This window comes from Phaethon lepturus, unplaced genomic scaffold (genome assembly GCF_000687285.1).
Source record: "Phaethon lepturus isolate BGI_N335 unplaced genomic scaffold, ASM68728v1 scaffold12306, whole genome shotgun sequence".
Lineage (NCBI taxonomy): Eukaryota > Metazoa > Chordata > Aves > Phaethontiformes > Phaethontidae > Phaethon > Phaethon lepturus.
Genome location: NW_010546973.1, coordinates 6,101 through 31,469, shown reverse-complemented (window position 1 = coordinate 31,469; position 25,369 = coordinate 6,101). Strand labels below are relative to the sequence as shown.

At 37.5% G+C, this 25,369-nt stretch overlaps 1 protein-coding gene across 1 annotated transcript in view; it reads right to left on the bottom strand.

Annotated features, from left to right (window-relative positions):
• Window positions 1–17,613, bottom strand: part of CCSER2 (coiled-coil serine-rich protein 2) — a 58,467-nt gene extending 40,854 nt beyond the window's left edge. Inside the window, exons 1-2 of the mRNA XM_010289487.1 lie at window positions 16,147–17,613; window positions 14,712–14,914 (exon numbers count right to left, since the gene is read on the bottom strand). Coding sequence (XP_010287789.1) covers window positions 14,712–14,914; window positions 16,147–17,581 — 1,638 coding nt within the window. The 5' untranslated portion in view covers window positions 17,582–17,613. The remainder of the gene's footprint in view (window positions 1–14,711; window positions 14,915–16,146) is intronic.
• Window positions 17,614–25,369: the final 7,756 nt, after the last annotated feature.

Genomic DNA, 25,369 nt, shown 5'->3' with positions numbered 1-25,369 from the left:
GGCAGAAATACCCACAAAGAAATTTTACATTAACGTAAAGAACACTACTTTAAACCCTTACACTAGTTATTCATATTGATTCCTTTGTACTATCTGCAGCTAGCATGAAAAAAGTATTAAGACATCAGAGTATCCCAGATGAAACTTAGTACAACTTTCTCATTAGTAGTCACATCTCTACAGTTGTTAAGATCTCCCAGCTGGATGCTTCTGGCATGACATTAAAATACTGCAGTCAACATGTGGTTGTACATTGAAAACAGAATGCCTTTTATTGTTTACTCCATTCACCTGACTGAAAGTTGGGATCATTGCCATGAGTTGGCATAATTTTGCCTAAAAAACCAAAAATATACTGCATTTATAAGATTCCCTATGCTTAAATATTTGAAAGGAGAAGACATTCTACTATTTTGCATCTGAATGTGATTAACGTCTCTCTAGTGACAAAGTGTGTTACAAGACTTATGCTATACTAAACAAGCAGCACTAATTCTTATTTCAAACATTCTTTTGCAAATAAACTCTATATGTGCTTTATGCTCTGAAAAACTAGCAGCTTTAGATGCATGGAATTCTAGACATTTTCACACTCGCCTTCTATGCAGTTGCATCTGCTGCATGTCTTCTGGCATGATGCTAAAAATTAAAGCCTTTGGATTTTCCATTAAAGAAAAAAGGTATTGAGGGGGAAAAAAGCATGAAAAAAGACTATAGAAAAAAGTACAACAAGCAGAAGATAAGCATGAGTAAAGGGAGAGACCTAAGTAATCTGTCCAAAAGCTGAAGTGAAGAGTTTGAGGGTAATACAGAAGTTAACAAAGTATCATTTCAGGTACTTGAAGAATGAAAAAAGGAAGTAGCTTTTAAAAACACACACTGAACAGACTGGGTAAATCAGTCATCTGGAAAGCAGCTAAAGGATAGCTCTCCAGAGTCTTTTTCAATGCTATTTTCAGAACTTGTCAACACCCAAGATAAAGAAGAGATAAATAAGAACTAGGAATTCAATTCAAGTCTCCAAAAATGCAACGTTAAATAGGAACTGAACAGAACTGTTAAGTGAAGGCAGAAAAAACAGAGACAGAAACTAAAGACTCCTTTCACTTTGAGAAGATGGTGGGCATCCAGGAAGGCACATACCGTACTGCAAGGCTGACAAGAAATACCCCACGGTACACACCGTCGTAAGAACAGAGGAAACCACACAGGGAAGAGAAAGGATAGAACTCTAGGGGATACCAAAAATAGGATAGGAAGGGAGCTATTTTAAACACTGTACATTGCAAGTCACATTATAGATAATTAAGCCCCACATCCAAGCAAGTATTTCATCATTTTGTTGATGCCCTGCAAAGGAAGGTTGCTCCGACAACAAATGCAACAAGAACTTTGTTCTGAAAATCCAAGACATTTTATGTTAAAGTAGCTATAACAGTCTTAAATAAAGATTTATTATTCTTGAAAACATTTTGAGAGGCATTTTATGTTCTACCTAGGTTTACTGCAAGTAGATAGGAAATAATTATTAGGTTAAGTTATTACCCACTGTATCTCAAGAAGCAGCTATGCTTAGTGCTGCTTTTTTTTTTTTTTTTTAATAAAATCTGATGTCAGGCTGTGTTAGAAATCTGAAATTCAATAGCATGAAGGGAGGGGAAGAAGAAAGCCAGAAATATTAACTATTCTGTTGACAATTCACCAATTCAAAAGCAACAGCACTTTCCAAACAGGCAGCACAAGGTAAATCCCACAGACACAAAAAGCATTCCTTCACTGCCATCTAGCCCCCGGTAGTAAACCTGCAAAAAACACTGAACGGGAGGGTAGCATTCTGCCCATACTCCTGCAGAATTCCCACAAAATTTAAGAACATTAAAAAAAAAATTAAAAAACAGAAGACACAAGTAGAAAGTTTCTGATTTACTATAGAACACAATAATAGAAATCCAGCAGCAGCAAGCATAAATAATAATGTTGAAGTAGCAGAGGCTGAAGAAAAGCATTTCTTTCTACTCATTGCTTCCAGTCAGTTTTCAGACAAGTCCACCGGTATCAGAAATTCTACATTATTTTTACAGTTTACCTACAAATAATCGAGCATTTTACAGTATAAAGCAATATGTAATTGCTACGGATACTCTTAACTGGCAAAAATAATTGTGAATTATTTTGCTCCACTGATTTGCACTTCTATTAGTCATGTGAGGTTCAGCTTACAGGAAAATAGGGAGAGGAAGACCTTGAGAATCAGGAGACACTACAGTTTAAGCAGTTGGTTTCCTTACAACTTCTAGGTTACCAAACATCTTGGGTGACAGATCTCATCTCTAGGCACCTGTAAAGACAAACCAAAGACGACAACCTTCACCTCCCCTAACGCATCTCAGTTTGGTTTTACCACCTCCTCTATGGCATGGGCAACACCAGTGCAGTTGAAATAACGATTAACACATGAAATATTGAAACCAAGCTATTTTAATTTCAAAACCCAATTATAATAGCAAAGCTGTATCAGTCACCTCAGCCTTCAGATAACTCTCAGCTGAGAATGGAACCAAACCATAACCTCAAGACCCAGAGGAACACTATGGACAGGGGTGCTACCAGGAGATCAATTAAGTCTCCTCTGTACGTTAAGTTTTAATTATACCCTAGCTAGATTTTTGGTGTAATCCAAATGTGACTCACACAGCATTAACGTGTTTTATTCATATACAGTCAGCTTAATACATTTGTTTCTAATCGAAAACAAAACAAATTCTCAAATACCTCCTAGCTATTTTTGAGTCATTCTATTTTGACCGATCTCTAAATGAATGGTTACCCACACAGGAAGCATCCTGTTACTTGTTTGCACTGTCACAAAGTGTATTTTTCACTACGTTATCCTCATGTATTTCAACACTGTAAACCAAGAACACAAAAACACTGAAATGCTGTTTATTCATAACCACCCCATATGTGGAAAAATGGTACTTGGTTAAGTTTCCAGTCCAAGGAGGATTACAATTACAGCTGTAAGGTGATATCAGATTGCAGTTGGTATCAATATGGCCCAAATGGTATGTTAAATGTTCTTGAAAAGAAAAGAAGTTAAAGCGCATCCCTTATTTAGAACTGTGGGGACGGTAAGATTGAAACTGGGTGTACACATTTTATCCAGAGGCACCAAAGGTGTGTGTACTGCAAAAACAATTGACTCCAACATGTACAAGACACCACTCCTCCCCTAAATTTCTGATGCTTTGTAACAGAAATTAATTTGGAAAAAGATTCAACACCAGTGTTCTTCAGACTTATTAGGACACAATTTTAGGTAAAAAGGAAAAGTACAAGGAAACTATCACACAGACACAGAATCACACAGAAACACTAGGTTGGAAGGGACCTTCAAGATCATCAAGTCCAACCATTAATCCAGCGCCACCATGTCCCCTAGACCATGTCCTGAAGCGCCACATCCACACGTTTCTTGAACACTTCCAGAGATGGCGACTCCACCACCTCCCTGGGCAGCCTGTTCCAATGCCTGATCACCCTCTCAGTGAAGAAATTTTTCCTAATATCCAATCTAAACCTCCCCTGGCGCAACTTGAGGCCATTTCCTCTTGTCCTATCACTAGTTACTTGGGAGAAGAGGCCAACACCCTCGTCGCCACAACCCCCTTTCAGGTAGTTGTAGAGAGCGATAAGGTCTCCTCTCAGCCTCCTCTTCTCCAGACTAAACAACCCCAGTTCCCTCAGCCGCTCCTCATAAGACTTGTGCTCCAGACCCCTCACCAGCTTCGTTGCCTTTCTCTGGACACGCTCCAGCACCTCAACGTCCTTCTTGTAGTGAGGGGCCCAAAACTGAGATGCTATGTGCCAATCTAGGTGTTTTATTAATCAAGTCATCTGTAAAATGTTCAGAAAACCAGTTAGATGGGTTACATTTATGCCTCAAATTGTTCTACTACTTTAATTTTTTTTTCCTGTTTTGTTTATACTGATAACTTTGAAAAATACTCCAACTTTAAGACTACTGTCTTCTCTGGGCACATGTTTACCTGCTCACTACAGCTGAAGATTCCCTAGGAGTAAGGAAAACAATGACTTAAAAATTCAGCCATACCGTTAGATGAAGTACAGTAGAGTAGTAGAGAAATTCTGACGTCCTCTTGTTATTGAAAAGCAATGCTACTTGGTAGAATAAAGAAAAAATTGAAAAGGAATAGCTATAAACTCACATTAAAATATAACTGGATAAGCAGTTACCAACTCATTCAGGAAACATCACTTAGAAGCTTATCAAAAAGTCTTAATTTCTACCAGTATTTATTCTCATATTTCACACAATGTATCAGCTGCTGCTCGCTCGCTCTCCCTCTCTCCACCATACAAGTTCAAAAGGTGCCATTAAAGGCTACCACAAATGAATCAAGTAAGTTGTGTTACTTGATTTTATCAGCCAAAACAGCATGAGAAGATTTAGTGTGTTGGTTCTGAATCAAGCAGCTCTCAAAGGCATATACACTTTCCTGTTCCAAAGAAAAAACGTCATTTGCCATAAAAGCTCATTCACAAAATGTCATGCCTCTCAAAGCAACATCACAAGAGGTTTGTGCACTGTAATATAGTCATATAACCTCTTAATAATATTTGACAGCAGGGACACGTACATGACAAGAAACAAACAGAGGCCATGTCATTAAGCAATTCAGTTTCTCACTACCTCCCACTGCTGTAATAGTTAGGCTCTGAAGTTGAAGACTAGAGTGGTGGTGGGAGGGTCGGTGGTGGCTATTTTCACCCTGAAGGCAGTACCTCTGAAATCACAGGCTCTACTTTCATGACATTTCCTTTCTCTGCCATGAGCAGAAAACAGTCTGCCAGCAAACTCTGCCAAAAGAAGGGTTAAGGAATTCTCCTAACAAAACATACTGAAACAAGTTTGTACTCTTAGTTCTGTACTAGGCAAGTAATAAAACAGGCTGAGTTTTACATAGTAGTTGCAGGGTTTTCTGCTAAAGGCTTAACTGCGGACATATGAATCAAGCACGCTCTCCCACTAAATTAACATGCCCACAAATATTATCTATTCATAATGGAGAACAAATGTAAAAAGGTCTAATGGTTTTCCAAATATAAATTTATAGGCATAACTGACAGTTTTTTTGGAAACTGAGGATATGAAACACACATTCCAGAGATTTCTATACTTGTAATACTGGAAAAATGAAAGCAATTATCGTCCTAAAGAAAACTGAGAACAGTACAATTCAAGTGAATCAGGGTCATTTTTGTCAGATTCTGGAACATGGTGTGAAGATGTCGTGACAGAAAAGTGTGGAACTTGGACATGACCTTATCAACTTAGGCAGAGGTTACCAGCAACACCAGCTTCAGATAAGTAGCAGATGCATGCCAATGAAGAACACCTTTCAAGGCTGACATCTGTATTAGATTCCAATCCCAGAATCACTGTATTTCTGAGCAGGAAGCTTGAACCATGTAAGCTTTATAAATTTTCAAAATTATTTGAAAATATTTCATTTCAAAATATAACTTTATAAATTTTAGAAAACAGAGCAAGACAAAGCTCTTTCACACAGACATCCTAAGCAGAAACGGCAGCTTACCAAGATAATGCCTTTCCAAGAAATCCTTTTCTATCACAAATAAAATTCAGACATGGTTTGCCTTTTTCTAGAATGCATCAGTAAAAGCTAAAATCTCACAGAAGACTTCCTGGGCTAGTCTGATGTCTCTTGGCAAGAAAAATTGTGGCCTACAAACCCAAAAGCCAGGTTTTCAAGTAAAGGAGTGTGAAGGACCAATGAATTATTCAATCTGTCCTGCAGGACAGGATTTCTTTGGTGACGAATGCCACACAAGAAAATCCTCTAAGCAGAAGCAGGAAATATATAACTCCACATCACCATTCCACATTAGTTATGCTATGTGATATGCAGCTCTATCCATAAAAATGGTCTCCAGTATGCTGGGCACAGAGGGAAATGAAGGTACAAGACAAACCGCAAAGTATCGGACACCCTCTGGTTTGCTCTTAGTCACTTCCCAAGAGGTTCACAGATACCCGTGTCCACACCCAATTAGACATATATGCCACAGAGAATTTACATCATAGCCCATAGAGATCTACATGTCTGCATCAGATGATTTCTGAAGTGCCTTTATCATTGGTTTCTTTAAATACTTTCTAGGTAATTCAGTAGGTGAAATTACCTCTCCCTACACTGCTACTACATTCTCACAGACAGTCTCATTACTCTGAAATACTAATGAATTCTAATATCTATTCACATACCTATAGGGAGAGATTGCCCAGTTTCCTCCCTTCTGGTCCAGCTATGTCACAACAGTGGCCAGATAAACTGGGCAGTTTCAGGCACAGAATTCAGACCTTTCTTAAGGAAGTGCCCAACTGAAGTACACAAACCACTCACAGGAGCATACAATGAGATTCTCTGTATTAGCTTAAAATTTTGTTAGCCAAAAGACATGTATTCTAACAAAGAAGGAAATGCAATTAGTCAACATTGTTCATCTGAGTAGAGACTGTGAAAAAACTAAAAGTTTTTTAATGCTGTCCTCTGCTTTGAGAAAGATCTTTATTCTTCTTTGCTGAACCACATGAAGATTTTTGAGACAAAATTTGAGACAAATTTTAATCTATTTCAGAAAATCTCAGGTACAGTCTTGATAAAGACCAGAACTGCCAATGAAAGTACGGTTTATGAAATAATACAGTCCACAAAAGCCGTGCTGCTTCAGAAACAGAACTGGCAACTCCCCATGTACTCACATACATGAAATTTACTCATTTAACCTTTGACAAATAGAGCTACATGCTTCCTTAGGGAGAAGATCATGAAATACTGTTCTGAAATGAACTCTGAATTGGCTGTAAATCACAAGTTTCAATCAACACCACTGCTAATAACTTACAAAGTACCATGACACTTGCTTTTCAAATTTTTGGTGTTCTAACTTTACCATTGTTTCCTTCCATTAAAACGGAAAGCCAGTTCAACTACACTTTGTCTATCACACATCAGCCAAACAAAAGCACAGAGAGCATACAACATGTGAAAATGAAGGAAGATGTGATTTGAAGAAAGACTCCACATTTGTGGGAAAGTGACGGGATAGGGTCTAGAAAGAAGCTATGTCAGCACATTTCTGCCCTGTTTAAATCAGAGCTGTGATACACTGGGAATAAATCATAAGAAATCCTTCCTTCTGAAGAATCTAAATTTCTGTACAATTATATCAATAATGTAATACATCATACTGATGATAACACAAAATACTACTATTCGTTTTTAATTCATCCATGATTCTAAAGATAGACAAATAAGACAAACTCCATAAGACTAACTCAGCACAGGAGTAGGGAAGTGATTGTGCCCCTGTACTCAGCACTGGTGAGGCTGCACCTCAAATACCATGTTCAGTTTTGGGCCCGTCAGGCTGCACATTGAGTTGCTGGAGCATGTCCAGAGAAGGACAACGAAGCTGGTGAGGGGTCTGGAGCACAAATCTTATGAGGAGCAGCTGAGGGAACTGGAGGTGTTCAGTCTGGAGAAGAGGAGGCTGAGGGAAGACTTTATTGCTCTCTACAACTACCTGAAAGGAGGCTGTAGTGAGGTGGGTGTTGGTCTCTTCTCCCAAGTAAGAAGCGATAGGACAAGAAGAAACGGCCTCAAGTTGAGCCAGGGGAGGTTTAGATTAGATATTAGGAAAAATTTCTTTACGGAGAGCATGATCAAGCATTGGAACAGGCTGCCCAGGGATGTGGTGGAGTCACCATCACTGGAAGTGTTCCAAGAAAATGTGCAGACGTGGCACTTCAGGACATGGTTTAGTGGGCATGGTGATGTTGGGTTGACAGTTGGACTTGATGATCTTAGAGGTCCTTTCCTACCTTAATGATTCTATGAAGATCACAAAGTATGGCAGATCAGCAGTTGGGATCTCTTTATTCACAAATCATTGAACTATTTTCTACACTAATAGCAAGTATACTCAATCCATCAGTGAAAAAAATATTTGGTTGATTCCATCTTTTATCAGGAAAACAAGAGCTGAATGGTGTGCAAGTCTTTCTTGATTGGAACATGTCCACTAATTAAGGATTTTAATATCAGCCAGAGGACAGAAAGGCAAATACAAGAATGAGGAGGAAAAGCCTTAGATGTTGGAAATCTAGGGGTTTCAGTAATGGCTTATGTAAAGATACCATGAAAATCTAAATAAATTTAAGAGTCTTTGTGTCAATAATACAATTATATGTACATATATTAATTCATATGAAATGCAGATTTTACATCAAAGCAGTTATTTTTAAGTTTTCTTTTACATTCACTTCCAACACCTTAAAAAAACTTGAGACGCTTCACTTGCAACATGAATAGCAGAAAAAAGAATCAAATTTCAACTAGCTCATTAGACGGAAACTGCTTTTTATGTGTGTTTCTTGTAACTAGCTTGCACCTGAAGAGCTCATTTCAAGACTGCTCTTTTTAGAAAAGTTATTGCAAAAAAAAATGTCTGTGTCGAGAAAAGATACTTAGTTTCACTACAGCCTCCTATTAAATGGCTGGAAATGAAGCACAAGACCTTCTGAATACTCTGTACTGAATGCATCAGTAAATCAACCACTGCTGCTTCTGAAAAATTTCATAAGAACACAACTAATTTTCAGAGCACTAAAATTGTGTTCAAGTCCATAAACACTGCTTTTAATTCAGAATTATTTTGTGCTGAAAATGCTTCCAATGACTGTAATATAGTGCTGCTAGCACAGTATGGAGACTCTGTATTTACCTGTTCTGAATTAGCATTGTACTGTTTCCAAAACAATCTCAGCACTTCTATCATAGTATTACATAGTTCCATCAAAAAAAACACATTGGGCAAAAGATACCTTATCTCAAATGGTAACCTCTAAGGGATTTCACTTCATAAGTCTCTCAAATACTAGTATAAATTAATCCTTATATTTCTGAATAGCTGTTTTATTCCATACTTTTACAGTATCTTAAGCTTACCTGCACTTGTGTTTTTATTACAGCTGTAACAAAACTGTCCAAAATTGCAAAAGTTCAGCTTCTCACAGAACAAGAACTATGCCTTTGGCATTGACCTGCTGAAGAGAATGTACAACTAAAGAAAGGAAGATGGGTAGAAGACAATACCTAGAACACCTCACTCTACAGAAGTAAATGTATTAGAAGAACACATACTACAAGTCTGAATTCACATAATAAATTACACATTTGGGAAATCAAACTGGCAATTTAAAGCTTACTATAAAGTCATTTTGAAAAGGGAATTATTAAAAAATTCAGGGTACCTAGCACTAAATTACTTGTAAATAACTAAATTACTGTAAGAACTTAGTGATTGAACTAAACAATGCTAGTTTAGCAAGCTTATTTTCTCTTTCTCTAGGAAGTATAGTATATTTCAGCATATTTCACTGAGTACCTATGCCTCTAGAATAAGAAAGCATTCTGCTCAATCTCAAAAACAAAGTCAGAATTGCCCTTTCCCAAATTTCAATCACAAGGGAGGGGAAAAAAAATATAACAAAGCAAAAAAAGAAGTATCATGAGTTTCAAAAATTACCTAAGAGAAAAAATGTAACTACTTTATACTCAGGCTAAAATTCTGTCCACATGTCAATAAATGACAACACAGATTCATTCCAATGACATCCAGATTTCATTCCAAGAGCAATTAAATTCTCAGCAAAGCAGCTAAAACCCATCTGTCTCTTCAATCCAGATTTCAATTATTATTCCGTAATCCTATATCCTTATAATTACATTGATGTTCACTCTGTATATACCCAAAATACTGCCTTGCTTTATTTCAGTAAAAATTAACATAGCACAAACATTCATATTGTTATAGAGCCAACAGTAGAAAGGGCTCAGAGAACTCTCTCTCTTGTCTTCTACAACAGAGTCTTGATAGAGAATACTCTTTGCCCAAATGAAACCACTTTAAAAAAAAAACTACCCCACAGAGCTTGTTCTCTAGAGAGTATTAAAGAAAGTAGTCAAAGCTTGTGAAGTATTTTCAGTTTGAATTTGTCTGAATTTTTACTTCTGTCAGACTATTATGCACTAGAATAACATAGCGTCTTTAAAAAAAGCACATACCTCGGAATAACAACTGTATTATCTATCCAATATATTCTTAATGTAAATAAGAACTCTGACTTTCACAAAATATCCAAAGCTTCACTCTGAACAAACACATATTAAAGCTTACGTTTCTCATGTGTCTACTTAATACAATGGAGAGGAGAGAACGAAACAGCTCAAACCTTGCTACAGAAAGAGAGTGCTTCAGTACTGTTAAGCAAAGGGGCAACGAGACTCCAGTTACGATGCATGTTTTAGGCTACGTTGCTTATACTGAACAGCATTCCAGGCAAAAAGTAGTGAAAATGAAAGCGTAGCAAGTATATACTAGACTGTAGCCCAAGTTCTCACTCCAAGAAATAGGAAAAAAAATCATGTTTCCTGCACTCTGAAGTGAAATTACTTCAGTCCTAAGCAGCTATTTCAAAGATCATTGTGGAAATCAGACATTCAGTCCTTCAGATGCGCAACTACTGAGGGAATGCTAAACCCTTTCAGGTCATAAATGACTAGGCACGAGCAAGCAAAAAATTGATACAATCTCCCCCTCCAATGAAACAGAATTCATCTATAAAAACTAAGAACTCCTAAAAAAAAAAAAAAAAATCTTGCTTTCAGTTTGGCTCTGTAAAGTGTATAGGTTTTTTGTTTTGGTTTGGTTTTTTTTTTGTTTAATTAAGACAATTACATTACAATCATGAGCACAATTCAAACCTAGAGACACAGCAAACGTGTAGATCCGTGTTAAAATTGTTGCTTGTTTTTTTTGTGCGGGGTTTTTTTTCCCTTTCTTTTTGTAATCTAACTCTTATTTTGTTTGCAAGGCTTTTTTGTTTTTTAAATAACTAATCGAAGATTCATTTATAGCTACTCAGTGGCAGTGAAATGAAAAGATATTTTAATTACAACCCTTAACTTGGTCCCTGACCTAAAGCTAGCTAGCAACAGAACTGATGAAAGCCTGTATTAAAAAAAGAAAAAAAGCCACACAAAACCACAAACAAAACCCAGTAAAAAGCAAACCAGAACACCCCCCCCTCCCAAACACAGCACAAGTTGTATCTCCTTGTTGAGCAGCTTTCTGCCATGAAACAGTAAAGCAGCTAGGTGTTAAACTAGGTAGCTGAAAACACATCAGAAAACAGTACAGCTAAATATTAAATGAGAATACATATATAGCTAATTTACAAGGCCATCACAACTGCTCTGCTAACTATCAGTTTTCTCACACATAACTGAGCAGAAATAGCATCAGTGATTTGGTGTTTAGCAGCAAAGACCAATTGTTGAAAGCAGTATAAGGAATACCAGTGAAATGCACGCTTAAAAACTTGAAGGGAGTTCAATTCTTAGAAAGTTAACCAATTGATTTGTTGCCTTCAAAACGGGAAATAAACCAGAAGTAGGGATACTGGAATAAATTATTTTCTGTTACAGAATTATAGAATAAAAATATTTTCATCCTGACAAGGACTCAAAAAAAAAAAAACATGTCCTACTCAGCTGTAAGTCCCCATGGCATCACCTCATGACAGGTTCTTTAGATTGGCGTGACTTTTAAACCTTCAATGCTGGATTGTACATTTTCTCATAGCTGTTGGCTGCTAGTGAAGAACAGAAGGGTTGTCCTAAAAGAGGCCAAATTTATTTTATTTTTTTCCCCTATGTCCTTAAAACCACACTCTACTGACACTAGCAAAGATATCTGCTATTCTTCTGCCAAAAAAAGGAACAAAAATACTTAGTAGCCAGCATGCTCCTTCCATTGTCTTCCTGTTCTGGTTGCCATTCCAGAAGCCTAGTTAAAATCGCCTCTGCAAAAGTTGCCTTTTCAAAGATGGTCAAAACACTTGGTAATCTTAGATAAGTAGTAAGAGCTGCACTGCCATCTACAGAAAAGTTTAGGAAAAGTATTTAATATTTGTTGATGCCAAGGATAATACAGTTAAAAAAGACTAACAATACAACAGCAGGATGGAAATAAAAAAAAGCTGCATTTTGCACTAAACACTACCAATTACTCACCATCTAATTTCCTGACTTCTTATTCAGCTACATTGCTTCTACTCACCCCAGCCTGATGCCACAGAAACTCCAGAACCAACTATCTTCTCTGGAGATTTCCCTAGAAATATTAATTCCAAGGAGGCAGTCCGTCTGGCATTAAGTCAAGCACTCAAAATTCTTAAATCTGACTCGTATCAACTGGACTTTGACACACAGATATTAACCGCTTTTACCCTCACCACACTAGAGGATAGAAACCACATAATTTGATCACATATCTCCCAGCAATCAAAACATTTGCTGTAACGACTAATCACAATAATTATTCTCAACACCTTCGGGTTTTTTAACAACTTTTTTTTTAATCTGTCTTTATACTCATTGCCTGCAGACAAAATGAAAAACATGGAACAAAAGCTTATATTAACCTACTCAAGAACATAATTCTTCAGAAATAATGAAAAACTGTATCAAAAATTGTTCTGCATCTTCAGATTCAAAACAATCAGTGTTTAATCTTTAAGCTACAGAAATCAAATATACCATGTTTTCTACCAAAAACAAGCAGCACAGGGTAAAAAAAAAAAAACCAAAAAACCACCACTAGAAGGCAATGCCACAAACATTTCAGATCTACAATTTCCCCTCAAAACCCAAGCTGACTGAAAATATATCTCAACCTTGTAAAAATAAAAGATGTATTATTGATATTTCTCTCGTTTAAGATAAAAATTCACAGTACAGTAAGCTCTGTAATTCCAGAACAGCACTAACAGGATAAAAATCAAAATGGGTGGAAAACACACATGACTTTCTGGATTCAACAGAAAGTCTTACTCACAACCTCCTCCTTTCTCCACTTCCTCAGACCCTAGTAATTTCATTCTTCCATTTTTAAGTCCTCTTTAAAAGCTGTTTGCTTTCAATAAGGGAAGAAATAAACCAAAGTAATGAACAAACATATCAAAACCTTCTAATGTATCTCTGCTCCACAAGGCTTATTACAACAGCTTCTGTCAGTCAGACTATCAATTCATACACAAATTAATGCATAGAGGTCACATGTATCAAAAACCTAAGACACATAGCCCAAAAGCATGGGAAAATAGTGTCTTTCATTTGTTTGATAAACTACACTATATGTATCAAAAATATATATATTTAAAATTTATGAAGGACAACGTTCAGAAACTTCCTTTTTTCCTGGCATGTGCATGAGTGTACCTGGGAAAAAGGTGTTTGCTTTTGTAGTGGCCTACATTAAACTTTTTTGTCCCCTATAAACATTAATAAAGCTACAAAGCTCATACTGGAGAAGTCTCAAACTGCTTTTCCAAGCTGGCCACAATTACCATCAAAAGTTAATAACCATTTCTAAATTCCTGTAAGCACTACATCCAAACATAATAATTTAAGACAGAAAGCAAACAATACCACAAGCACCTGGAAATACATCAGGAATTTGTATGTAGTTACACATAAAATATATAATTACATAGCTATGCCAAATTTTCAGGAGAAACCTCTGCTGTTCTGCTGTTGGGCTAGAGCAGACAACCCTAATAAAGTTACAAATTGGGAGTCTGAGTAGGTGCCACAAACCTTGTCCAAGTCCAAAACTAGTATCTACATTACTAAATTGACAGTGGTGTCACAGTATCTAACACGCCTGAAACACATGAAGTTATACCAAATAGTACACATTGGTTATACCAAATTCTTTTTGTTAGAAGTTCTGATTGTTAGTAACAGGTTAATAAAATTCAAGTTGCTTAATTCAAAAGACTGTTTGGATAAATTAATATGGAGAGTGAAAAGGGATGAAGGACAGACAGACAATATTTTCCTCAAGCCCACCGAAATCCCAAGGTTGGCTCCCTGACCTCAGCTGGAGGGTCACAGCACTGCAACAACTCTCCATCCATTCTTCAGACTGAATTATGTTTCCTGCAGATCAGTTATAAGTTTAGCAATAAAAAAGGTTGTTATGCATCTTGTGTATCGCATTTGAGACATACAAAGAGTGCTGCTACAGTGAGCTACAGTCAGGTACCTACCTTAAAGGTTCTATGCTTGAACAAACTGAGAAATCAAAACAAACGCTGGTTCAAAAGGGTCCTATACATATACAGTATAGAAACAAGACAATGGAAGAAGTCAGATAGGTGATAGCCATTTTCTTGCTTTTTCACTCCTCAGTTTAGAGATTGGTAGGAGATACTTAACCTATCATTTGCAGAAATTAATTCCTTTATTCTTTGTGAGCATTGCCATGAGATTGAGTAAGGAAGGACCTGTTCTGTCCTAACTTAGGAATAAGGAAAAATAGTATGTAAACAGCCTAATCAAGGTCATCTGTCCAGAAAAAGGAGTTCCTAAACAAGAAGTTAAAAAAAAAAACCAAAAAACAAAAAAAACTATCAACTACAGAGAAATGAGGAAACTATTATGAAGTAAAACACACATTAATTCTGTTTTTTAAAGATACTTAAGCAATAAACTCAAAACAGTATAATTACGCAAATTATGTATATAAATACTTACTATGCTGTTCATTTCTGAAGATTCATAACTTCCACATGGATGGACACTTCCAATAGGTTCCAACCCTTCTTCATCCCACATATATGTGCCATCAGAGCTGTCAGATGGAGAAAGCTCAAAAGAGGACCCAGCTCTGTAATTCATGTCTGGAGAAATCATGTTCTCAGCAGTATGCTTCGTGCTTTCACTGTTGTCATCTGCTGCTTAAAGAAAACAGGAATAGTCAAGATTCCAAAAACAATCCAATAGGCCAAAAATAAAAATGTGTATTATTGGTGCATTAACTCTTCTGAAATTATACTGTAACAGAAGTATCTGAAAGTATTCTACAGTATTATTCACTCAGCCTAGAGGGGGAAAAAAGCTCAAGCTGGTTTGGCAGCTACAACTAAATATCCTTCCAACCTACATCTTCGCTAGCCATTTACACTGCACTAATTCACTCATCATGAAAAGCTACTTTCTAGAATTCTATATCTTTTTAACATATTAGAAGGTAGGTCCAAACTTAGATCCTTTGGATCCACTCCTTCAACTGTAACTTCTCTCAAAAAAAGCATATACTATGAGAAGCCCAGAGACTTGAAAACATGGCTTTTAAAAACATCTTCTGTATCTTCCACTAATTTTTAAAGAATTAATATAGCATGCCTCTGGAAAAACAAAAAAACAAAGACATTCATATTTTTAATTTAACCAATTTAATTAGACACCCTACATTTATTCCCACTACTTAGGGGTGGTTACAGCTGTTCTCTGCCAACAGTGTGTGTGTGGAGAAATTTTCTTAAAAGATCACCAGTCCAGAGAAATGAATGGCAAAGCAAGGATAAGAGGAATCCCATAACCCTACCACAAGCATGGTCAAAGGAAAATACCTTATTGCAGCCTTCCAGTACTTCAAGGGGGCTTATAAGAAAAATGGGGACAGACTTTTTAGCAGGCCCTGCTGTGATAAGACAAGGGGTAACAGTTTTAAACTAGAAGAGGGTACATTCAGACTAGGTATAAGGAAGAAATTTTTCACCATGAGGGTGGTGAAACCGTGGCACAGGTTGCCCAGGGAGGTGGTAGATGCCCCATCCCTAGAAACATTCCAGGTCAGGTTGGACGGTGCTCTGAGCAACCTGATCTAGTTGAAGATGTCCCTGCTCACTGCAGGGGGGTTGGACTAGGTGACCTTTAAAGGTCCCTTCCAACCCAAACTATTCTATGATTCTTATCCCAAGGAAAGAGAGCTCTTCTAAGTCATGCCGGGGAAAGATAACTATGATGAAAAAAAAGCACTATAAGAAAATAAATGGGCCAGCACAGAGCCAAGTTCCATTCTGCAACAATTCACAAGCAATGGGTAATCGTATGGAACAACTTATTTACAGCTACAGAATCTTGATTTAGCACTAAAATTTCAAACAGATCATAACAAAGTATTTACCAGACACGTTTATATCCAGCCAGTCATCAGCATTACAGCAAGATCCTCCACTTTCCTTAAGAGAATTGAACGGCTCGATGGATGTTATGCTCCTGTGCTCTAACTCTTGAAGGCAGCTCTCCTTTTGCTGTATTTGTATAGTTCTGCTGGGGTCTTCTATATCTATGAAATCATCACTGAAGTCTTCACTCAAATCATTTTTTTCAGATGATGACAACGAAGATATAGATATTTCATCTCCATCATCGCTCATACACATGAGTTTTGCCCCATGTTTTCCCACACTTTCACGGAGGCCCTCATCAGATTCTGTTCTTTGAGCATTGCTCTCTATAACACTGTTTTTCTCAATTGCTCTATTAATATCCATTGAAATTTCAGAGTTCTCCACAATGCATGTGTCAGGACTTGTACTTTTGCTGCCATCCACAATGATATTTCCAGTAAATCGCTGCCTAGTAGGCTTCAGCAGAGAAGGCCGACTTAATCTGTATCCAAAAGAAGGTGCTGACCCAGATCCATTTGACAGCGGGGGCTTCTTTGAAGAAGGAGCTGACATACTGGTGTAGGGCCTGGTAAATCCGTACTTCATAGGTTCATTTCCATTGGGTGCGTCCAACTGACGTGCATTTCTTGACAACAAAGTCGACCTCTGTGATGTCCTGGCAGCTAGATTTTGACTATAAGGCCTTGTAAGATCCACAGCTTTATTAAAGGAATGTGACCTGGTTAAAGATGCAGTGGGAAGGAAAGAATTCTGAATGGAATGTGAAAAACTTTGTGATCTTACCATTTTTTCACAGGAAAAAGTCTTGCTACTGTCTGTAGATTGTGCCAGGCTCTCTCCTGAACTTGTCCTTGTGGCACTGGAATTAGCTCTAGGTCTCTGCAAACCTACCACTGGCCTATTTCCATAAAATCCATTTAAATGTGATTTTGGAGCACTGAGTCCAGAATATGAGGTCCTTCCTGACAGGGTACCTTTGGCGAATTTTGCTGAACTAGAGAGTCCAGGCAAAGACTTTGGGTTTAATTCCTCAGTAGAAGATACAAACATGTTGGTTTGCTTTGCTGCTTTTGATGCAACCGAAGCAGTACTGCTCAAACCCACCCTGAGCACATCATTACCCAATGCCTCTTGAGATTGAGAATACTTGTCAGACTTGATTAATTTTTCATTATAGTTATGTTTAGAGTTAGTCTCTCTCGCATTTTGATCACGAGGTTGATATTTATTTGATTTGTTCCAGTTGAAAGAAAAGGAAGACATGCGAACAGTGCCATTGTGCTTGCCAAAGTTTTTGCCACCACTATTCCCTGCTAAACTAACAGCCGTCCCATTTGGCATAGGTTGCAAGACACTTCCTAAAGTTTTCGTTCCATACTTCGGTAGCCTGGAAACCAAGGATGTCCTGATTTGATTTTTTTCTTCCATGAGCTATTGGGTACATTGGTCCTTATAGGGTGCTTGAATCTAAGGAAAAGAAAGAATATATTAGATCTGAATCAACCACACCTTAATCACCATAATTTTATACACACTTGCATCTATGTTTGCTACATTCCTGTGCCTATCTATACCATGATGATACAAAGTAACTCAGACATATTTTGTGAACTCCAGAGAAATGCCTGTCACCAGCAGTTATTTGTCAGTAATGTTATTCAGGTCACACCACCCTCCCTCAACTTTCATCCTCTAGATAAACTGCTATTTTTTTTGCTTCCTTTTGAAATCTATGAAATAAGCTTAGAAAAGAGTTGGTATTTTTTCCCATTTATCTATTTTGAGCAGCAAACTGATTTTTTCAACTATGTTACAATTATTACGTACTTAAGACTCTATATTTAAAAAAATCCCACAAATGGAACATAGCACAAACCTGTGGTCAGCAATGTAAAACTGCAAAAACCATAACATAAAACCTGATTAAAAGCTAATTTTTTGAAAAAAAAAAAAAATTTTAAGTTTCCCCAACATCTATGTTATGAGATAGAAAATAATCACTCATCAGCCACCTTCACCACAGCTTTTTTTTTCCAGACCTTATCAATATCCCCAATTCAGGATGAAAACTCCCAGCCATTTTCTTCCTCTTTGTATGGAAACTGTAGTCTATTTTGGTCATCATCTTATTCAAGTACAAGACTTGAAGTATAGGGCAACAGTTGCATAAGGTCAGAAAATTCAAAAGTTTTACTTCTGTGCAGTTACATATGAACACATAACCCTAGCTACAAAAGTACGAGATAAAGAGATAATTATAGCATTCATGGATTCCCTTGTACCTTGAATTTCAGTCCCATCCACCTGATTTGCAATACAGGGGACTCCACTACAGTCTTTAATAAAGATTTATTGTTTCTCGACTTATAGTCATGTCATTTTGGTCTATTTTATATCACACATATTTTATAAAGCCGTAACTGCTTTACAGACATATCTTTGCCTCAAAAGTTTTTGCCTTAAGAATTCAGATCTCCTTGCTTTAATATACTACTTTTTGTTTCTTCCACACTCATCCACAGATCCATCCTATTATTTGGACAACTGACTATGTCTGTATCACCCTTCTATACAGCATTTAGTCTGTTGTTTTTCCTGGCTATACAACATGAACAACTTGTCTAAATGCTATTATTAAAAACTTGCAGTTCAGACAATAAGGCCTTGAGAAGTCTTCAAGTTTCAATGTTGCATCTTTAGACAAGGTTTCTCTAGTGTTTAATTCTGTATTGACAAGACCAGGTTTCTGTGTTTTTTGTTGTGGGTTTTTTTTTGTTTTTGTTTTGGTCCCCGTCCCCCATCCCCCCATCCTCCCCGACAGTTGTAAAAGAATATCTTGCTTTTGCTAGCCTGGATTTTATGTTTTCATCAGTTCCACCCACTGGTCTTACAAATGGTGTCAAGACACAGAATTTCAGTCACTCATATGTTGTTCCCTGAAACTATTCTCCATTTTTCTCTTTTGACAGACCTACACACAGCTGGCATGACTGAAAACCACCATGAAATTTTTTTTAAACCATGGCAATCATGATGACAATCACCACACAGCAAGTAACCTTATACTTATTTAAGGTACAGGAAATAGCTTGTGTAACCACAGCAAGCATTACCTTAAAGTGAGTCACTCCCCAAGTTGCAAGACCTCACTAAGAAACACTTAAGATAAAAATCAAAGCGGCATTAAATAAAGGCAAACTGAAGTACCCTTAGGATTCTGTAAATGAATAGGATGCCCCAGAGCTGAACTTCTGGAAGTAGATATACATTAAAAAGATACAGAGAGAAGCATACTCAGAGACATGGCTTTTTTAGGGGCTCCTAACCTAGTGAAAATATCAGAATCCACATCCTACAGCTGGTAGAGCACGTTGCTATTTAGAAACACACAAATCCAGAGTTTTCAAATACTAAGTGAATTCTTGCACACTGGAGACATAACCCTCACCTAGGCACACAAAGAAGCACACAAGTATTTCCCCCCAGCAAGAGCAAAACATTTAAGTCATGATGCATAATGTGCACCTGTATATGGATGTAGGTGTCTAATGTTAAGACTTGTCTCAGAAACACTACAACCAACATCACCTACTAAGAAAAGCATTCACAGTGTCTCATTCATACATCTGTACCCACAAAAAAGAAACTTGCCTACAGTGTACTGTATACCTTGCAAATGAAAAAGTCATTATGCTTTAATATCAAATGTGAATCCCAAAGATATTTTACGTCAAATATATACGGTAAAAGCAATAAAGTACACCTTTTTTAAAAATAACTCCATGCATAAAGAGTGGCTTTTAACATCATGATGCATCAAAAGATATCCCAACTCTAACAAAAAGGCTCAAGTCCTGTGAAGAAATCTTCCAAATTAAAAAAAGTTAAATTAGGAAGCTGCTAATTTAACTTCCATGCTTTATGGATAATTCCCTTTTCACGTCTGTCTACTATCTCTTAGGTGACCGCAAAATTTAAGTGAGGCCATTTAATGAGATTACTTTAATCCTTCACCAAGTGCTGCAAATTAAACTTGAACAGAAGATCTTTTAGTTCTCTAGGAAGGGTACTTGCTCATTTACCCTTAATTAGTGAAAGACAAAGTATTATCTTTAAGAAAACTGTACTGACTGCTTAAAACACTTCAGATAATTAAATTAAAAGACTGCCTACAGGCAATACTTGCCTGTGTTTTGTTAGCTACATAACTGTAACTACTGCGTTAACTTCACAATTTTAGGTCGCATTTGTTTGGTTGAAATACAATGCTGTCAAAAAACCCCAAACTTAACAGTATCGGGTTTGGCAGGTGTTACTCTTACCAGAAAATGGAAAATGTAAGTATTAAGTTCTCTTAAACATCCTCAATCTTGACATATATTAACTCCTTGACATATATTAACCTTACCCTAAAAATTAGATTCCCTTAACAAGAAGCATAGTACCTGCAAGTTGTAGTACAATTTCTGCATCCCAGAAAACTCTCATTGAATACAATTTAAGTCGTATTCTGCTGCATTATAAGAAATCCAAAATATTTTTAGAATTCGGCAATCTATGGATTTTTTTTATAACACACACTTGGGCAAACTAGCCTTAAATACTTTGCCTTGGGAAATACATTAGCTAGTGCACACAAGTCTAATCGGGAATTAAACTAATTATAAAGAGCCTAGTCTTACATAATGATCCAGGGAAAAGGAATTAAAACTTACAAACCCTCTCTGAAGTATAATCTGAATTAACTGAAAAGCTGCTACATTCTTACCTTCAAGGATATTCAAGATCCTGGTGATAAGCAAGAGGATATTCATTCTCACTCTCCTTTGTGCTTTCTGTACAGGATTATTTACACCTCAACAAGATCCTCTGATGTTACTTTCAACTAGCAAACACAACATTCACTTTTACTTCATTCCCAGTCTGTTTCAATAACACCAGGAACACAGATGCCTGTATGTTACCTTGTCAGAAAAGTTTGGGTTTGCATGTGAGACTCTGCCTTACATGTTCTGGAATGATTATTACAGCAGAAGACAGCTTAAGATTCATATATTTCAATGATTGGGCACCTTTAAATTATTGTGGTCCCTATGATCCACGCCATCAGAGAGCTAATAGCATTTTCAAGTACCAAACATTACTATGAGTGGGACCAACTTCCCTTCCTATTGTCATAGCAGGGTGGAATAAACAGTTGCTGGATGAAACGTATCTGACAGACTGGTGACAGACGAGAGCAATTCTGCAGCACTATTGCTTTGCCAACAGTTTCAGATGTGCGTTTCATTCGTCTCCTCAAACTGAAGACCATCTACATAAGAAACAGAAATACTGAGTAGCTAACTTAAAATGCTTTTCTTAGAGCAACTTCCTTCCTAGTGTGAAGAATTTTTTTTCTTGAGGCAGAGATAAACACAAGTTTGTGTAACAGGATTTTGCTGGAAAATCAAGATAGTCAACACCTCCCTGATGCTTTTGGATAACAAAAATGGTACTTGCCTGTAGGTCTGTAAGAAGCTGGCAGCTACAGCGGTACACAAGCTTCCTTACCTACCCAGAAACATTATGTCCATCATTGTTCATGTATCAAACACCAATTATTCATCAGTCAGTTTTTTGGGTGTCTGGTGTGGGCAGACTGACAGAACTGTTATGAAATTCTGTGAAGATGCAAATTATTCATATTTCTGCTATCATGTGCTGGATGTTACTGAAGCCAGTTAAGTTTAACGACCACATTTGCCAAGCCAGACCTTAATGCTCCTATTATTTGCTCCTATATTCGCCTATTTCCACAGAAGGCCTAAGAATTAAGATACTATCTAATTCTACTTGTTTGGCTCAGTGACAGGTGATCTGAAGCAGCAGTTTACCAGTATACATGCATATTTATCTTGCCAACTCTATGGTGCTAAAATTTCCAGGGACCTTCATTCTTTCACCAAGGAAACAAAAGCACATTCCTAGTATACAAACAGCATGGACAGGAAGGTAAGAACATTCTTCCTCCGGTAACCTAAATTATCTCCTCTAGTGAAAGCTTACTTGGCCACAGCATTACATTAGGGCAGAGAAAGGGACTGTTAACTACTGCCCAAGCAGTGCAGAAAGTGAGTGAAGCACACCCGTGGGAACTGAAGAGCATATGGCAGGCAATGAATGGGTGGCTTGAGGCAGGCACAATTTACTACCTTAAGTAACACTTACGGCCCGTTTTCTGCACCACATTTCTTAACAGGAGAGCCCTGTTGAAATCTGAGACACAACACCAGCTCTTCATGGTGCTATGGACATACTTCAAGATAGCACTGAATTCCCACTGATTTTTCAACATAACTAAGATGCCCTCCAAACACACACACACACAAAAAAAGACACAAACTTGCCAATTTGAAAGAGATTGTCATTTACTTCTAATTATCATCTGCTCAATCTAGATATAACACATGGCCTTTGTGAATTTAAGTGCACGTGTATGTCAACCCTGTCCCATACTGTGTGTGGCTTATAAAAGCAACCTGCCTATACCTCTGGGTTTTAACACCGCAGCTTCTATTAATTTATTTTTCTATTCAGGACACACAGAATGCAGCTCTTTTCATCACTGATAGGTGGTGAAACTCAAGCATAACTTAAGAACTATTTTTCTTTAAAATGTAATTAAAAATGCATTAGGGCAGTCATGTGAAAATACCTTCTTCCCACCAGCATAGGGAGGTACTGAGTGACACAAGCAAAAAAAAATCAGGGAGGCCTCTGCAACAGATGCAGCAAAAGGCTTCTTCAGCAAGTACTGAGGAACACTGCAGGATAGGTAGCATGGTTGCAAGTCACTTTTCAGCTTTTAAGAGGACCATGGGAGCTTAACAGAATGAAAGAAACTGGAAGGAGACCTAGCTAGCAAACACCTGCTCTGAGCAGGACAAACCCTGAGGAATTAAAGACGGTGAATGCTGAGGAAATTGTACATACTGTATGAATTAAAATCAATCAGAACACAACTAGAAATTCTGATGGCTCCAAGACTGAACTCTGAGTATTTACAACTGTCTCATTCTTTTGTGTTATTTACCCTGCACAGACTGGCTCCAGCTCCATCAAAACAACCTTCTCTCAACTCCAAGATCCAATAAGATTTATCAGTTCTGCAATAAAATTTTCCAAGCCTTCTTTCCTTCCTTCTCCTATCTTCAGTGCCTTGGAAACACCTCTGTTCTTGAATCAATTGCCAGTGCTTTGTGAAGGCATCCACCAATTTTAGTGTCTCTTCCTTTACTATGTCCAAACTGCACAGTGATTAACACTAGCACCCCTGACAGCCTGCCTTTTGCAGGTACCGTAGTCACAAAGTATGGTAAGAAATTCCAAAATACTTAATTCTTATTGTTCTATTTCTCTCAAATCATTTTGCTTTCTGTGTTCAAAGTTCTGAGATTCTGCTCCCAGATGTCAGAGAGCTTAGAGGTAAGTCCTGTTCTATTCTTCTTCCTTCACACTTAGGTATGCTGATGTTCTACCCACTTGTAAAGTTTGATCTATCAAACACCAAGCAAACCAGGTATCCAAGCTGCTGTGGTGCTTAATTTTATTTACTGTCCATCAGAATGCATTAGGTCAAGGAATATAAGCAGAGGATGATAATAAATAGAGATAAAGGGAGAAGAAAGAAATGCTGAAGAGATTGGGGCTTCTATATTTTTAACATTGAACAGTATCTTTAGTCAATACAGCAAAAAGGTATGACAGTCCTTCCAATCTTTAAAAGCATTGCAGTTATTCATCAGAATATGGTTTCTTAGTGCTTTGTAAGGCTAGAGGACACAAGCACTGACTGGAGAATAGGGAATGCAGCTCTATTCTGTAGAAGAGATCTACCAGAATACTTTCAGAACCAAAAACATTCACATCCCTTGGGGCCACACTCTCAATTCACTCTGCCATTAATGCTATTTACACTGAGTATCAGGCACCTCAAGGAAGAAAAAAAGGGCTAAGTGCTACCTGCCCAGAAACGTTTGCTCTGTAATAGTCAGCCCGCTTGTGCTTTCCTTGTTACTAAAATAGAGACTACGCATTTTAAACCCCAAATTTTTACATCAAACCTTACCAAAAGGTTGAAACAAAACTGTCTGAGTCATCATAAAACCCTTAAGATTTTATTGAGGGAAAAAAAATCATGCAAATTTTAACTAGAAGGAAGAGCTTTGCTAAGGTTTCTCAAACAGGTAAATCTGCCCTGATTTTTGGCATTCTTAAATGAATAAGGCAGGGGGCAGTTAAAGTCCAGCAGCTGCAGCAAGGAAGCAGCTTCAGGACAAAGAAAAGAAGATGGAAGAAGATACTTGGGGGTAAGGATACATTACTCCCAATAAAAGAGAATACCAGAGCCTGCAAAAAGGAAGACAGACTTGAAATGCTGCACTTTCACATTCCTCTTACATGTTAATACAGGTTACTGTAGTTCATTCATAAAAGAGACGTGAAACGCAATGACACTTAGTCTTTTCTGCATTAGTGCTGACAGCCTAACTGCTCTCGGGGACAGAGGTCAGCCAGCAAGTGGAATAAAGCACTGCAGAGGCACAACTCTTCTCAGGCATCAATTCCCTTCTTCAAAAGATCTACTCTTCCTGCCACAGCAGAGAGAAAACAAAGGTCTCTCGATTCTGACTTTGTCAAAATTCTATCAGATGCCTTCAGTACTATCAGATGCCTTCAGTAAGAACTAGGGGCACCTCAGACACCAGCGGACATTGGGTTTTCCTTAAGTTTGCTTTTGCGCACTCATCCAATCACTCATCCAAATGTAGCAGTCATACCTTGTTAAACCTGAACCAGCGATGTCAACTCTGTGCCTGCAGATACAAACACCACACATCTCCTGCATAACCAACTCTTCGTAACACAAGATCCAGAACATAGTAATGCTTTCACTGGAAATCCAGAGAACATAAGGTGCAGCTGATAAAAACACTACATTAAGTGTGCTGACCCCAAGAGCAGCTTTCAAAGCTTTGTAACAGGCAGATGGGATACAGTGTAATAAATCAGAAGCAGAAACAATTGACATAATCGTGACTGATATACCTAGCTCCACTGCAGACACACTCCTGCTAGAAGGAATTAAATTATGTGGATTACTTCATTTGTTATGTTACATGAGGGACAGCCTTCTGTAAACAGAACAATTTCAACAGATTCAACCTTAGTGAA